This window comes from Argentina anserina, chromosome 1 (genome assembly GCF_933775445.1).
Source record: "Argentina anserina chromosome 1, drPotAnse1.1, whole genome shotgun sequence".
NCBI lineage: Eukaryota > Viridiplantae > Streptophyta > Magnoliopsida > Rosales > Rosaceae > Argentina > Argentina anserina.
The window spans coordinates 24,155,911-24,172,606 of record NC_065872.1 but is presented as its reverse complement, the minus strand read 5'-3'; the positions used below and the strand labels follow the sequence as shown (position 1 = coordinate 24,172,606).

The 16,696-nt window shown below is 39.6% G+C and overlaps 2 protein-coding genes across 8 annotated transcripts; one reads left to right on the top strand and one right to left on the bottom strand.

Moving 5' to 3' along the window:
* Positions 1-812: 812 nt before the first annotated feature.
* LOC126786229 (methyl-CpG-binding domain protein 4-like protein) lies at positions 813-5,115 on the top strand. Its single transcript, XM_050511994.1, has 3 exons — positions 813-1,871; positions 4,009-4,205; positions 4,794-5,115. The coding sequence occupies exons 1-3, from the start codon at positions 819-821 to the stop codon at positions 4,915-4,917; spliced, it is 1,374 nt and encodes a 457-aa protein (XP_050367951.1). The 5' UTR covers positions 813-818; the 3' UTR covers positions 4,918-5,115.
* A 614-nt stretch (positions 5,116-5,729) lies between these two features.
* On the bottom strand, positions 5,730-10,955 carry LOC126784505 (pentatricopeptide repeat-containing protein At5g15010, mitochondrial). Of its 7 annotated transcripts, none has more exons than XM_050509978.1 (3): positions 9,214-10,955; positions 6,074-6,243; positions 5,730-5,976 (listed from the first exon to the last, which is right to left on the bottom strand). In XM_050509978.1, exon 1 carries the CDS (start codon positions 10,893-10,895, stop codon positions 9,318-9,320), a length of 1,578 nt encoding a protein of 525 aa, XP_050365935.1. In that variant the 5' UTR covers positions 10,896-10,955; the 3' UTR covers positions 5,730-5,976; positions 6,074-6,243; positions 9,214-9,317. The 7 variants fall into 7 exon arrangements, with proteins under 7 accessions (XP_050365935.1, XP_050365941.1, XP_050365928.1 ...); XM_050509984.1 differs by having other exon boundaries at positions 5,730-5,942; XM_050509971.1 differs by having other exon boundaries at positions 5,730-6,243.
* Positions 10,956-16,696: the final 5,741 nt, after the last annotated feature.

Below are 16,696 nucleotides of genomic sequence, written 5' to 3'. Positions count from 1 at the left end.
CATTTTTAAAAGTCCGGATTAAATACCTCAAGACTTTCATGGATTGCATAATGACTTTTAAAAATTTAATTGAATACACCTAGACTCGTATTGATAATTAAAAGTCTATATTGAATACACCTAAACTTTTGAATTCTATAGAGTTCTTTAAAACTCCTACCAATTTCATATACAATACACCCCCTTATATCAACATCAAGGAAAATGCTTGGAACACAAAATTATACCAAAACGCATTACTAAATGATGTGGCATCTTGCATATCAATGATTCCATGGAATTTTTGCTTTAGTGCATTGTGGGGGAATAATTTTCAGCTTTGAAATGTTTCACATATTGCTTCAATATCATGTTTGATAAATAATTGATCATCAGTCAACCACATACTTGCTAGTTGTTACTGTAAGCGTAGTGTTATTTTGCAATTAGTTTGGTACTTTTCATCATGTATGAAAATTCCGAATTTTGGTAACGGATTCCTCAAAATTATCAGGTAGTGTATTAAGCATGAGATGTGTATCTAGCATTTAGTATTGTGCGAATAAACTTTCTCGTGTTGAAAAATTTAAATTTCTAATCTCTTCCATTAAAATCCAATCTCCATTTTTATTGTTGAGTAATCATACAAATTACAAACCCGCTGACGTAATAGTGGGCTTTGGCTCGAATGAAGGAATTGGCCCAACCGCCCAACTGTGCTTGTAAAAATAAAAATAAAAATAAAATACCCTAATGGGCTCCAACGATGACTATATATATATATATATAGCTTTATAGAAATAAGAGAAACGAATATGAGAATGGTAGCGGTGGCGGAGATGAAAAAGCCGACCAATGTGGCTGAGACCACGTCCCCCCGGAAGAGGAGAAGAAAATCTGTTGGGCAGAAATCTCCGTATTTCCCAATCAAGTCAAGTGCGCCTGTGACTCTGCCGGTGGAGTCTTCCTTTCATTTCCAGAATCAGCCGGCGGCGGAAATCAGGACCCAACCAGAAAACGCCGAGTCCAAGTCAATGTCAGTAGATGCGAGTAAGCCCATCTTGAATCTCGACGATTTGTTTTCTCAATATGCTTACAAAGGTGGTGCACTCACTTATAAACATGGCAACATGTCCAGAAAGCTTTCCCAATGTCGAGATACCACCATGCCTTCAACCAATCTGAAACAAGAGAAAGTGGATGAAACCCAGCCATCGTCTGTCGAAACCCGAAGCTCAACAACTATCTATCCCTGTAGTCAAGCTGGTCAGACTGGCCGGAACTCAACTGAGGACAATGCCAATGTGCCTGCAACAGTGAAACAAGAAAATGTCCCTCCACAGAAGGAGGAGGAGAGGAAGAATGAAACTCAGCCATCTGCCGAAATCCGAAGGGTTTCTCATTACTTGCCAACCTCAGCTGAGGACAATGCCACTGTGCCTGCAGCAACCTTGAAACAAGAGAAATTGCTCCCACAGAAGGAGGGGATGATGAACAATGAAGCTCAGCCATCTGTCAAAATCCGAAAGGTGTCTCGTTTCTTCCCGATCCCCACTGATGAACCAGTGCTGGTAGATGAGTGCAAGAAAACAAAAGCTAAACCCCCCCAACGCCGTTCTGGAAAGAACAGAAAGAGGGATGCCGGAAAAGAAAGTAATGCAGATGGAAATTTGTTGCAAAGTAAAAAGAGGAGGCAGAAAAACTCTTCTAAAATCAAGCCTGCTACTCTGACAGCTTCCCAGAAGAAAGATGAAGCATACCGAAGGAGAACTCCCGATGACACATGGATTCCTCCTCGCTCTCATCATCATCTCCTTCAAGAAGATCACTATTATGACCCTTGGAGAGTATTGATTATATGCATGCTTCTTAATCGGACAACAGGAAAGCAGGTCTGAAATCCTTATACTTTTACTGCTTGATTACTTAATAATGTATGTTATTATTTCTAATTGAAATGTTGTATGATTATGACTCGCATATATTATAAACACACACACACACACACACACACACACACACACACACGCACACACACACACACACATGAGAGTGTTAAGGGTTGGGTAAAGCATTATTGTAAGCAGTTTCAGTTAGTACTAAGTAGTTAGAATCAGTAAATAATCCTGAACTTTTGAATCAGCTGTAGTAGCATTGATTGGTAAATATTGGAGTTTGTGGCTCATTTTAGCCATATATAGTATATAGGTACAAACACAGACGGCATACAGCCCTATAATGATTATATATGAGTTTCTAGAGTGGGATATTTTCTATATGTTTTATAGTATTGTTTAGAGGCAGCTATCTGTGTCCAAAGTTTGCAAAAGACTTTTGCAAGATTATGAACTTTTGACTTGGAAATTTAGTTCTTCTACAACTGTCCTCAAGAGGGACAGGAAATGTATGTCACATGTATTCTTTGAGATGAATCAGAATGGTATTGGAAATTCAAAGGAAGACACCCAAGTAGAGCACTGAAGATTATATTCGCTATGATGCACGGGTACAGATACGGATACGGGGTGCGTGATGCGTGGTACGGGGATACGTGGATTTAAAAAAAAATTAGGATACGGGATACGTTTTGATTATATATTTAAATAAATAAATGATAATCATATATAAAATAATAAATAATATTAGTGTTAATTGATTTGTTTGACCTACATTTGCTCCTAAAATTATGCAATTACAAAGAGGATGGAACAATAGCTATAGAAATTAAGATTTGAAAAGAGGAGAGTGATTATGTATTAATTATTGAGGTTAGGTTTCCTTTTATTGACAATAAATTACTGAAATTACCCAAAAAAGGTGTCCTAAACAGTATCACATACGTATCTAGTTGATCAAATATGTGTCCAAAGTCAAGGATACGTGAAACAGCAGTTGGATACGTATCTTAAGCGTATCGGTGTCGTATATGTATCAGGTACGGATGCGATATAGCATTCCTTCAATTCTAACGCATCCATGCATCATAGTATATTCCGTCCATTTGAGCTGCAGATTCCTCCACTAGAATTTAATATAAATACAGCTTCATGCTGCATTTTATGTTAATTTTATAAAGAAATTTCTGCCTCTAATAGTTTGATATTTTAATAGTCTTATAAAGTGATCTTATCCATGCATTCCTTAGTAATAGTCTTTCCACATTTAATACTGAATAACAACTGCAGCTTTGTTACAGTGCCTCACAAATTTTGTTTTACATTATTAAGCTTTGTGGCCATTAGTGGGTTGTGTGCCCTTTGATAGCCTGAGTCATGATCCTTGATGGTTTGTCAGTAGCATTTTTGTGTACCGTAGTTGCCTAAGATATCATAGAAGCTGTTCTAGTTAGTACTTTACCTAAGGTTTAGATGCTGAAGTTTGAAGGTTCGATAGATTTCCGACGGCACAAAGTGTTTAGTTGAATACAAATTCTTCTTGCTTTCATGTTTATATTTTATTTTTCAGTTGATCAAAATTCTTTACTATCTCGTGTAATGTTGTGAAGTTTTTCATCATCCATGTGGTTTTACATTCCTATCAGAGCTATAACCCTTAAATTTGCTCGCATAAACCCCTTCAGAAGTTAGATTGAGCACTTTCAAGCCTTGTAGTCCATAATCTTTTTGCCTATTAGCCCCATGCACTTCTTTGTTACGAGGTATCTGAGCCTTCAAAAATCAGAATTAATGGGACTAAGGTATCTGAAACAATAGAGATATTGGGCATCACTTGTGACTTTGATGTTCAGTTAGTGGCTGGAATTGGAAGCTTGACACATATCTGGGAAGTTCCATATCATATTGGGGACCAGCTATCAGCTAATTGTGCAGTCTAGGTTCTCACTTCAGCAAAATATAATTACTTGCTTCATTTTTTGTGTTAAATATAGATTTTAAATTTCCAATTAAAGTAACCAAAGTTATATTATTCAGTCCTGGGTTCTTTTGTAATTTAGTATGATGGATCCACAGTTTGGCTTGTGGGAATTCAGAAGGAACAATCCATTAAAAAAAAAACGTTTCCATGCAGGTAAAAAAAGGAGTAATATCAGATTTCTTCAATTTGTGTCCTAATGCAAAGGCTGCTACTGAGGTTACCTCACAGGCTATAGAAAATGTTATAAGATCTCTTGGACTACATAAGAGAGCAGAGATGATACAGCGCATGTCTCAGGAGTATCTAGGGGAAAGCTGGACCCATGTAACTCAGTTGTATGGTGTTGGCAAGTATGTTGCTAATCTCTGGTCCTTTCACTTTCTTATTCTATTATTTCTTTTTGTCTTCTAATTCATGATTTAGTCTTCTAATTCATGATTTGGTCTTCTAATAAATGATTTTATTTCTTCTTCTTGGTTGTTTGCCTGGATAATTTTCGTTAATCTAAAAGAAGAAAAGCCTTTCTATGTCCTCCATAGTTTCACTATGTCTTTAGCAAATCCACATCTTATTAAAATAAAACCATGTTATCCCACCCCAGATGGTCCTGGTATAAGATAGATCAATTACAACAAAAACGTTGCATTTCTTTGTATCTAACCATTCAAGATGAATTTCAAACTCATGGTCAACATTATGTTATGAAATGTCATTTTGTGATCAATGGTTTAAATTTTTCTAAGTTCCAAATCCAAACTAGTGCTAGTGGAATTCTAGTGAAATATGTAGGTTTTATTTCAGACTCCAAAGTCCAAAGTAATGGTAGTGGAGTTCTGGAGGAGCTGCTGAGTTTTCCGTTTTCAGTGCTATTACAGTTATTTAAATTGATTTGGTTGATGGAAATTGATTTCTGTGGTCAATGGGTTGGATTGGACTAGATACGCAGCTGATGCATATGCAATATTCTGCACTGGAATGTGGGAACGAGTTAAACCTGCTGACCACAAGCTAAATGATTACTGGGAATTTCTCCACTACCTTAAAGCTCCACCTGCAACCTGAGCCTGCAGTTCTTATTTGACAGCAGGAACTTTTGCGTCTTTCTGATTGAAATCATCTGATAGAAATATATTTTTTGGGGGAGGGAGGGTTTTGTATAGTAGAATGCTGCAATGGGGGTGGAACTCTGAACCTTGCTTTGTTCAAAAGCTGTATTTATAACTCTAATTGGAACTATTCTGAATTGTTAATAATTATTTTCAATGCTTATCATTTTCGTGCTTAACGTATATTCAGTTCAATAGAAAACCATTTATGTACTTGGCTGGCTCCCTTGACCGGAGCAAGAATGGAGATCATCCTAACAAAAACATGGAGCACCATCAGGCCGCAGAATTAGCCGAGTAGAATCAATAATGAACTCGATCTTGGCATCTCCTATTCTCCCCAAGATAGGTTGAGGTTTTATCACCAGATTTCCGATTTGGGCTTCGGGGTGTCTCGTTAAGCGAATGCGCATCTGTATGAGTACATCGAGCACGGTGAGCCAATCTTCAATGCCGCGTAAATGGCGTAATCCAAATAAGAATAAAAGTGGCTTTGTTTTAAACTTGCATAGGCACAGATGGTTGAGGTCCTTTTCTTAGAATTGATGGCTTGCCACCCCACATACTGGAAATCGAACGAAAAAACGGAAGTTGTGTGGGAGTAAGGGAAGGCAAGAGGTTGGGAGCGGAAAGCCCTCTGCCCTCACCAAAAGGAATATGGAATGAAAAAGGCGGTTGTATCTTCTTTTGAATGTAGTGTCCAAAGACGAAAATATCGAAGAAAACAAATAAAATTTTGGGATGAAAAAATCAAGAAAATATGGAATATAGATGAAAATTTTACTAATGTTATGTGAATTGTATATTTTCCTAAAAACAGACCAAAAATTGAAATATTGGAAAGATGTGAATATTAATAGATGCTAGTAAAAATGGAAGTTTCGATGATCCTTGGTAGTGTCAGGCTGTGCTAGCTCAACAAAACCGAGAGCCTCCGGTATGGAACCCCAATCTGTGCTGCAACATGCAGGGATCAGGAACCTGCCAAGTTCCAAGCTCTGCATGCTTAATCCCGCTAAAGTTCCAACATAGCAGTAAGTTGTTCTCTATTCGGTGGAAGTCTACTCTTTCGATATGGTAATAAAAAAAGGTTTATTGCTTAAAAAAATTACCTGAAAATACTACTTTGACTGAAACCTAACAAAAATATAGGAGACCTTATTCCCTGAAGAGGATTATCAAGTCATCTTCGTAAAATTCCAGTTTATTCCAGTGTTCTATACACCTTGCTTGGCTTTGCTGGATTGATTGTGCGCTTTGGTCTTCTCTTTGGTAACTTTATCTGCAAAATAAGAAACAAAGTAATTAGCATTAACAAAGGTTCGGCCGTCTAAGGATTAGTGTAGAATTCACCAGTCTATTGAAGATACTGAAACATAGATTTCCTATTCATAAATGAAACACAGACCAGCAGAAAAAAAAACATTAAAAAAGAATCGAAGACACAGAAATTCAGTTCCCAACTATATCCTTGGCTAACTACAATTTTTGTTTTTGTTTTGCTCCAATGGAATGACGACAGTCTTTATTTACCAGTTACCTTGTTACAAACACAGCTGGTATAGGTCCCACCGAGAAATATCACACCTGAAAAATAGAGGGCATGCTAAAACTCGGACCTTAAACTAAAGCCAGGAGACATATCCAAATACTTCATACCCACACTCAAGGAACAGGTCAACATAGCTTCCGGGGAAGGGCTCACTCCCGTTTGACCAGGGCTCGCTCCCGTTTCAATATCTAATCTTATGAAAAGAATTTCCCATACTTTAAATGTCTAATCACACACCATTGTTCCATCATATTTGTTCCTCTATCTTTTCAGAATTTACCACAAAATCTAATAGAGCATGATCCTAAATTGCAAAGTTAATAAACAGAAAATAAGGAGGATAAGGGAGACAAAAAGTTGCAATTAAAAAAATAAAAGATTCAAGGTACTGTGGCTCTGAATTCTGAAATCATAAAAGACTGGAAAATTGTTGGAGAATTTTGGGTTCAGGATTCAGTTAAGCATGAAATACTGCATGAGGGATATGAAGTTCTCATATAATTAATTTGCTTGTGCCACGACTATAAATCCGAACTATAACTAAGACCATCTCCGCTGTTGAAGCTGCCTCATACATTTCATCTATTTGTTTATAGGTAAACCTTCTAGCAAAAGCTCGTCAAAATATACATGTCTGATTAATGCCTGCATCATATTAAACTCAATATACTATAGTCCTCGACCCATGTAAATTTGCGATTTACCTATACATACGAAAAAGACTCAAGAACCTTTATTCCCTTGAAATCTCAAGTGATATATAGTTTTGATGAAACTAAATTTCAATTCACTTTCTCAGAAACAATCATTCAATGAAAATATCATCATGTCAAGATGACAAATTTGATATGTAAAAGTTTGCTAATATTTACTGTTCCAGCCGCATAAAATTTCAGATAACTCAACTCCGCTCCAAATGGATACGGAGCATCCAAGGGGGCCTTCCAAAATCAAGTTAGGGTTTTTTTAGTATTTTGACTATTTTCCCAGTTGATTGGGTGTTTTGGGGTTCTTTCCACTTAAGCTACGATGTAAAGTGATTGCAAGGATAGGATACAGGGTCACTGTACCTTGGAATTAAACCTAGTATGAATAATATTCATAATGAATATTTTTAATATGTCATAAAATTTTATAAAATTTCTATAACTCAATTATCCAAACTCCAACTTTAATGCTATAGTTATTTAGCTCCTTTTTCTGGTTTGTTATAGCAGGAATCCTGTTTTCTATTGCGTTGGCTCCTGCATCACATTCCAGCAGAACTTTGTTTAAAATTTCCAGCTACCATCACGTTTGCAAAATTATAAAGACATGATTAAAATAAATATTAAAAAAAAAGGAATCAAAAACACAAGAACCTGCCTTTCCATTCAACACCACAAAAACCAACAAGGAGTTCTTTTTTGTTCACCACAGCTCCAGATACCTTCCCAACACCTCCCATCTCCCAACTCACATTATTCTGGAAAAACTTGCACAAATGTGATCTACAACACAAACAAGCTAGTAAAAGACAGTTCATTAAGCATAAAGCAATTTTTTTTGTTACACAGATTTAGGTTATTTGAGCAAATACTCCTCAAAATAAACTGCTTCATTTTTGGAGGCCTACCGATCTAATTTTGTTTTATTAGTCCTCCAAACTTTCATCGAAAGTCTAAAAAGTAAGTATCAGATATTCAGTTACCCCTCCGTTAGACCCAAGGAAAATCAGAAACTATCCACAAGGATGCACTGTGGATAGTTTTGGGGAGATTGTTCACTGGAATTTTTTTATTTAACTGGAAGGTTAAGAATAGAATGGATCTTTGATAACGCAAAAGAAAAAATTGGAGCACTTATGGGCATCTACTTTACTACAGAAGCAGAGACTAGTCAGATTCCCCAATTCTTTGAATTGGAAAACAATTACCAGAACCTCCAAATAGGTCGACCTTAATCCTTAATGATCATTCCTATATACTTCCCTACTTTTGCAAACCAATACATGTGCGCACTGATGTATCCTATATAAAATACAAAAGAATTGGAAGTAGTGAATACGTATATATGACATTTCATAATTGGTCAAAGAATGCGACTTTGTTCCACAAGACAGAGCAAACAAAAAAACATCTGTACAAATCATCATCATACAAGAAAGGAAAGTAAGCACATACAAGAAAACAGATGGTCCTTGCAGAAATGTATAGTTGGGTTCCAGCCGATGACGTTTTCCTAAAGCAACTACTGTAGTAAGCATTGGTAGAATCAAGTATTTTACCAGTAGGTCTTAATATCTCTTTGATGATAGTGATGCTAATAACCACAGAATATTTTATTCCTAATCCTGGTCAATTAAGGAAATATAATAGTGCCTGGTGTTGGGCTCTATGATTCAGCCAGTTGCTTGCGAACAACACAACCAGTGAGCGGATGCCAAAGTACAGAGTGATGGCTAGCACGAGGGTCATTCACCCCTATAAGGATGAGAAAATACCGGTTCAGGAGTTGGAGTGTGAGAATAAAATAGAGGGCATTCAGACAGAGTGCCTTAGTGTTTTTCATTCTCGGTGAAAGTGCAATTCAGACCCATATTTTACTTTACCACACCTAATATATGATTAAAATGTTATGTATCTTATATATTTCAGTTCTTTGCTTATGACAACAACATAAATTAGTTAAAACATATTTTTGACAGAAAGTGTTATGTACCTTCAAAAGCTCATGGAATTCTGATGCTCAAGCTTGCAGACTAATTGCCGCTCTATGTAGATACACAGACCATGCCATGTTGACATCTCTCATTTCAAATAGCCCTACTGCTCCCAGAACGAAAATCCCCGTTCTCTTACAACTTTCCTACTTTCAGGTTGACGAAGGAAATCTTTTTCCAGATGAGATTTCCTGGAGATTACTAGTTTAGTATTTGTAGCTGGCTGAGTAGAATCCACTTGATCGATTTCTCCATCTGTTGTTTGAAATTTGGAAGCCTGCTTACCAGACAACCAAGCCTGAAGCATTTCTTCTGTCCTTGGTTCCGGCAAATAGTGTCTATCTTTCATCTCTGTATAATATTTGTGGGCTTCCTCCATCTTCCCATTCAGAAAGAGCCCATGTATGAGCACAATGTATGAGCTACGATCAGGACCGGGTCCATTCTCACTCATCTCGCTCCACACCTTGAAGACATTATCAAGCTGGCCCCATCGACAGAATTTCCGAATCAGCATTATGTATGTATCAGTACTTGGAGGGCAACCGTTGCTTTTCATCTTTTCCAACAGCTCAAACACTTGGTCCTCGTTTTGAACAACACGGAAGAAGGGATGGTAAGTCTGAATTGTCGGAACAAGGCCTCTTTGCTCCATCATTTGGTAAAGGATGTGTTTAGCTTGATCGATTTCCTTGGCCTTGCAGAGGGTCTTAATGAGAGAGTTGTAAGTGACAATGTTGGGGGCAAGACCCTTTTCCTGCATGGTATTCATGAGATTGGCAGCCTCTTTGAGGTGGCCGGCTTTTCCAAGGGCGTAAATGAGGGCATTGTAAACCTTGGTGTCAGGCTCAACATTGAATTTCTCCATGCGCCGGAAGATAGTGAGCACCTTGGTGAGATTGGAGCATTTGGAATGACAGGAAATGAGACAGGAGTAGGAAATGGCATCGCGGGGGACGCCTCGGCTAATCATCTCAGCCCAAACCCTGTCAGCATTGCGGGGACTGCCGATGATATTAGCCCAGCCGTTGAGAACAATGTTGAAGCTCTTAGTGTTGAAGGGGAAGACGTGTGAGTTGCAGAAAAGCAAGTGCTCGGCTTCCGGAACATTCTTGTAGCGGCAGAGAGCAGAGAGGAGGCCGTGGAAGTCATCCATGCCGGCCTCGAAAGCAAAGCGCTTGTAAGAGTAGAAAGTGTGAATGGCCTTGCCCACATGACGAGCGCAAGAGTATTTTCGAATCATGAGCAACAGAGTTTGGGGAGTGACAAGAGTGGAAGAAGAACCTGAAGGGCGGCGCATTTCGTCGATCAGAGCCCAGGCGGTGTCGAACTTCCTCATCTTGCCCAGAATGGAGATCATCGAGTGGTACTCACGCGCCGAATGGGGTTGCTGCTTTCCTGCCCAGAGGAAGAAAGTGAAGGCGGATTCCCAGTCGTTGCGGAAACGCGAAAGAATCTCTACCACTAGCTCCGGCGAGGCTGCGACGCCGCAATGCTCCAGCTTCTTCTTCAATTCCACAGAGCCGGTGCAGGACGAGCGCAGATCCACAATGATTTTGACCGGGTCTTCACTCGAGTTAGAGTATTGGCGAATTAAAGTAAAGGAATGCGTCTGAGCTCTGAGCTTCATTCCACCATGGACGGAGGTGCACAGCGACTTGAGTCTGCCGATGCTTCTCATTTCTCTTCTCTCGCCTATCCAACCCTACTTTCCAAAACCCCCAACCTTATATCACTTGCGCTCAAGGGAATTCATTCAATTCAATCAAAAAAAAAAGTTGATCAACGTAACCATTGGTTGAATGATAATGTGACGTGTGTATATATATATATATATATATATATATATATATATATGTGTGTGTTTCAGGATGAAAATACTTGCGTATTATTGAATGATATGGGGGCCTATATATAGGCATTACAAAACCACAATCCCTTAGGATTCGGAGTCCTAATATATTACGGAGATGCTAATCTATCTCCTAACAGGAAACCTATTAGGCTAAGACACACACAAGGGTAGAATAGTAATTCTCCCGGAACACTCCCCCTTGTGTCGCATGCCTAGGTTGCATGGTGCACACATCGTTGTCTCGGTAAAAACCTTGTCAAGCAAAATAAAAACCTCTTGGGTAAAAACAAAAGCTTGATCGAAGGGAAAAAGAGCACAACGCACCGTCTACATTTGATAGCATCATGTGACGTAGACTCCCCCTGAAGTCTACGAAACAACTCCCCCTGATTAGTGCCATAATCATGGAGTACAAAGAAGAACGTATACAACGTTCATTACATGCTTCTCAAACGTAGTCTTGGGCTAATGATTAATCATTAATCTAGCCACACATCCTTAGATCATCCATGCTATACTTAGCCAAACTTAGATCTTAGGAAACAAGATTGCATAACAACTCAAAACAAGAGTTTGCAATGAAAATCAGATTCTCGGGTAGAATGACTTTCACTCACTTAAATGGCCATAACGTCTTCGTCAAAATAGGTATCAGCAAACCGTAAAATGTTCTGAAAAGTAGACACCCGTGGCTTTCCAGTGACATAAGGTTCACAACCTCATCCGATCGGAGCAGTTCACAATGCTCTGTCGAAATTGACTGACTTGCAAATTTCCGGACAGGACTGTCCTACTTTGCTAAAACGGCCATAACTCACTCAATATGATAGCTATGGACTAAAGGTTGAGGTCTCTTCAAAGTAGACACATATAACTTTCCAACGGTACTAATTGCACCATATTTCATCGAGCGAGCTGTCCTGTAGGTCTTGTTGAAGTTGACCTACGAAATTGGACAGATTCTGATTTGTCACATTTAATGTGTCTTTCGCGAAAAGAATGGGAGAATGGACCAATGAAGGACTGATTTTGGTCCAAGATGGAACCGTACGCATCCTCTACGCTACCAGTGTCGACTGCTACACCAAGGCGTACGTTGATATTGCTGGAGCTGCTGGCGGCGTTGGTGTGGATAGGAGTTGTGTTGGTTCACTAAGTGTAGAACTAAACCCATGTCAAAGAAGCAATGCAAGTCCAATGACAATGCATAGGCGCATAGTTAATCACGTCATAATGAAAGCAATAGTGTCCCAACAACACTAACATGTATGAATGTATAGCTCATTGAATCTTTTCATCATCTATACTTAGACGGAATAGAGAATCAAGAATTAGCTTCATATGAACACATATGGGTATGAGTTCTTGCAACCGATTGTACTACGTTCTCTCGAACGTCGCAATCTGATTACATAAGCTCTCCGTGGTCTAGAGGCATTTAAAGTCCCTCAGGCACTCTCATATCTGCGTCAAGATCCCTTTACAGATATTCTATGACCACTATCATATGCTGCAAATCAGTTTTCATGGACACTACTACTGATCAAGTAGCGGAAAGCAATTATGTCCATAACGAGAGAATATAACTCATCGTACTCAATACTAGGATAGTGAGACAATCTTTGCGCCATAAGTCCTGCGTATATCGCATGACTTCATCTTTCTCATTACACTTACGAACAACGACTAACATAACAAGTCTAGTTCAGCCTGTATTGATTCTTTCCACTTCGGTCAAGTTACTCATCGTTGATGATTTACAACGGAATAAGGGCATAAGCGAATACATCATCAATCATGGGAGATCAATACATTAAACACGCGCGCGCGCTGTATACGATCAATTCGTGAGATTTCTATTCTTCTCTAACATCAACAAAAGGAGTCTGTAGCGTCCCACAGAAACTTAGTTGATACACATGTTTAGAGAATATCTCTTGATGATGGGCGAAATACTTGTGCCTACGCACTTCGCTTCTTTCTAGATTTGATTCTAGAGAATAATGGTCTCCCCCTCATCTAGGCAGGAGCCAAGACCGAAGCTATGACCCTTACTAGTCCATCTTTGCGTTTGCCGCCCTTGTTTTGTGGTACAATACCACGGGCGCCGACAACACCACAGCGTACGATGATGCCATCGCCGGCTTCCTTCCCACTGTCAGGGATGGTGCCAACGGTGCTAGGACCAGGTCATATGAAATTCTCCCATATTCTGAGAGTCCCAACCTTACCGGCACATCACAGCATTTATGTGTGATCTCGTCACTTTCGCAATATCGGTAAAGTCATTGAGCATCGAATTTTTGACTTTCTGGAGGTCGATAATGCGTTGCACATTTACTCACTTTGAGTAGTGCGGGATCTTAATGAGACATAGTGCCACACCACGTCAATTCCTGGTGTTAAAACCGGAATGGGAGCATTCCATATCTCCCCCTAACGACGGGAAGTATGTCTCATCAAAGTGACCGTCTGCTAATATCGCAGGATAGAGATCAACGGTTGTAGATTGGAAATAGCGGACAAGTGTTGGTGATTCATAAATCATAACCAACCAGAATACTTAATCGTTTTAAGTAGACCCATTGAGATAACTACAATAGAGGCACATAAACAACTTTAACCAAATAGGCGTTTAAGGAAAAGAACGTTGGGATCGTATCCAGTAACCATCTGGTACGCACTAAACGCTTGGCAAGTTATGGATCTAAAACAAATAAGTGTCGCTGCATGCAACATCATTACATATCTCCATGCAAAAATCGGCAGGTTAGTACCCATAACCAAGTCCAAGCTCTGCTAGATCGTGCAGTGAATGAACATGAGGAATACTATGTTCAACGACGATCCCAGTAGATATGCAAAACGAAATCATCAAAGTCGTGGAGGTGAACTCTCCAACGGTATCCAATCAAATAGATTTGAGAGGATGGGAAGGGTGGTGAGCCCTTAGTATGATGATCATAGCTAAAAACTTTAGCGAATGCAGCGTTTCTTGTGGAAAGCAAAGCAACATGTGACCAACGCGTCGATGCTCTTAACCTATACCATAAAAATACCGAAAAATATCCGTATTCGGTTGGATAGGGTCCACTAATGTCACCTTAAATACTTTGTAAGAATGGAATGTTCTCGGTTGGAGCCTTAGCAAATAAGGACTTCCTTGAAATCTAGCAAAAGAACAAGCTCTGCAAAATGAGCGATTTGCATCAGAGATTGTCATGGAGGCATTAGAAGACACGGGAGGCATCACAAGCTCCTGTGAAGGAGGGGATGCCGCCACCGACGGCCTTAATGCCATGGAGCGGCCGAAATAGGCAGGCTCGGCCTCACCGTGTGGAGCATGGATGAGGTGGTCCTCCAATCGCTTCGTGAACATGAAAAATAGATGATAATGTGAATTTCAAAGAACTCGAATCATCATATCTTGTTCAAAATGACCAAAAAACGATCATGTCAAAACCGAGAAGACAGTAAAACCGAACCCATGATTCAAAGAATCTTGAGTTACATAAAGCTATTGCTGCACGCAAGCAAAACGATGTCTGCAGGCTAACAAAGCTACTGTCGAAGCTTGAAAAAGATACTGTGAAAGAAATCTGACAGATTTATTCCTCTCCATTCTTAACACAAATATCAAGATGAAAATCCATCATTGGCATGTATGGCCTTTAAAACTTAGCAAGGCACGAAGATATAGAACACAATCTCCGCACGAGATCCGTAAAACAACTACCTGCGCCGTAGGACAGTGTGGGTGGTTACGCAATTAGCAAGACACTCGATTTCACGGCGGGACATTCTCAAAATGAAGATTAAGAGAGTCAACGACGCGGTGAACTTCTCTACACAATACGCCGTAGGATATTGTAAGAGAGGGGATTGAAACAAATGGCAATCCCATCGAATGTATCACATGGCAATAGAACTACATTCTTCAACTCAAGAGTTGGAAAAACATGGTATTGGAGCAGTTGAATACCAAACAATTACGGTGGAAAACCTTCCATTTGGTGCGGGTGGTCACCAATAATAATAAAATCATTTGAGCTATGAAACGACTTGGAGAAAACCGGAAAACCATGTCAAATTAACTCAAAACCGGGTGAAATTTGGACTGGGAATACGTGACAGCAAGAACTGCTGAAATATGCGGAAAACATGACGAGAAACGACGGAAAAAAAACTTCGGAAAAACTCGTCGGAAGCCGGCGGCACCGATTGCCGGAAATCCGGCCGGCGGTGGCCGGACCTGGCCGGTATGGAGGCCGTAACTTCAGGTCCGACAGGGAACGCCGTCCGGAACCGGACGGCGGTGCCGGAAACGCCGGCAAATGGCCGGAAGGCGGCGAATACGCCGGTAAAACGCCGGAAAACGTTCCGGAAACTCCGGAACAGTAACCGGAAAAAAACGACGTCAATTTTGACGTTCCGAGGCCCGTTTTTCAAATTTCAAAGTCCAAAATCACAATGTAGTGCTATTGGGGTCCCATGTAACCAAAAAGCGGCCAATTTAAAAACCACGTGAGTTGTAAACGTTGACCATGCATGCTAAGCCAAGGCAAATAAAATTCTCACAAGTCCAAGAAAGACGAGAAATTTTATAGAATATGCCAATATTTAATACAACACAAACAAGCCTCCAATTCCAATAGACGACTTAGGATAAAGTCGAGCAATAATCATGGCAATGCCAACGTCATACTTGAAAAATAGTAAGCAGAAGACATAGTCAAAATAGAGTGACTAATCAAAAGTCCGTAGCAACAAATCTTGCATATCGGATTGGGCGGAGCCTTAGCCTGAGGCTCAAAAATGTTTGCTTACTTGAGACTGGAAGAATGTTACTTTTCCATCTCCAAAATTCCCTCAAGAAATAGATACAGGTGCCAAAAAGGGCATGCGTTTCTTGGATGTGGAGTATGCATCAAGGTCAACTCTGATAATACAACGTCATAGACGTTCATTAAATCACTTTAAGTGTGTCCCATAGAATTCTTTATTTTTGGGATCTTTTGTCAGCAAATAGTGCTGCATCAGAGTAATGAATCAACTCAAATAAATGAGTACGTAGACCTTGGGATTATCGTTTATAGACATGAGTTTAAGAAAACTCAAACATTCAAATAACAGTCGCGATGGCGACGCATCCATAAGAAACGAGGGTTGTATAGGTTTCGAATAATCGAAATATTCAAGTATGTAACCGGAATTAGAAGGGTTGTGATGTATATGGTCACAAAATAATCGATGCATATCGGCGATTCTCATGATCGCACCCAAAACAGCGGTGCACTCAGGCGACCACACGAAATCGATATCTTCCTTTTTAAATAATAACGTGACTCCCCCAGGACCGTCACACGAAAAACGTCGACCAAGAGGGGAATCATATCCCTCTTTGGTCTCATCGGCGTTATAAGAAAGGCCGGAAAAGAAGACATGAAAAAGGCTAATAGCGCCCGATAATTTATATATATATCTTCAAAAGCAGCAACTTTAAGAAAAACATACTTGTTGGTCTGCCAAATAGACCGCATATAAGTAAATTGCTCTGCAAATCGATCGTCATGCATGAAGTTGCTTGTTGAATTCCTTTTCGATCTTCGTCCGATGACATAAAAATC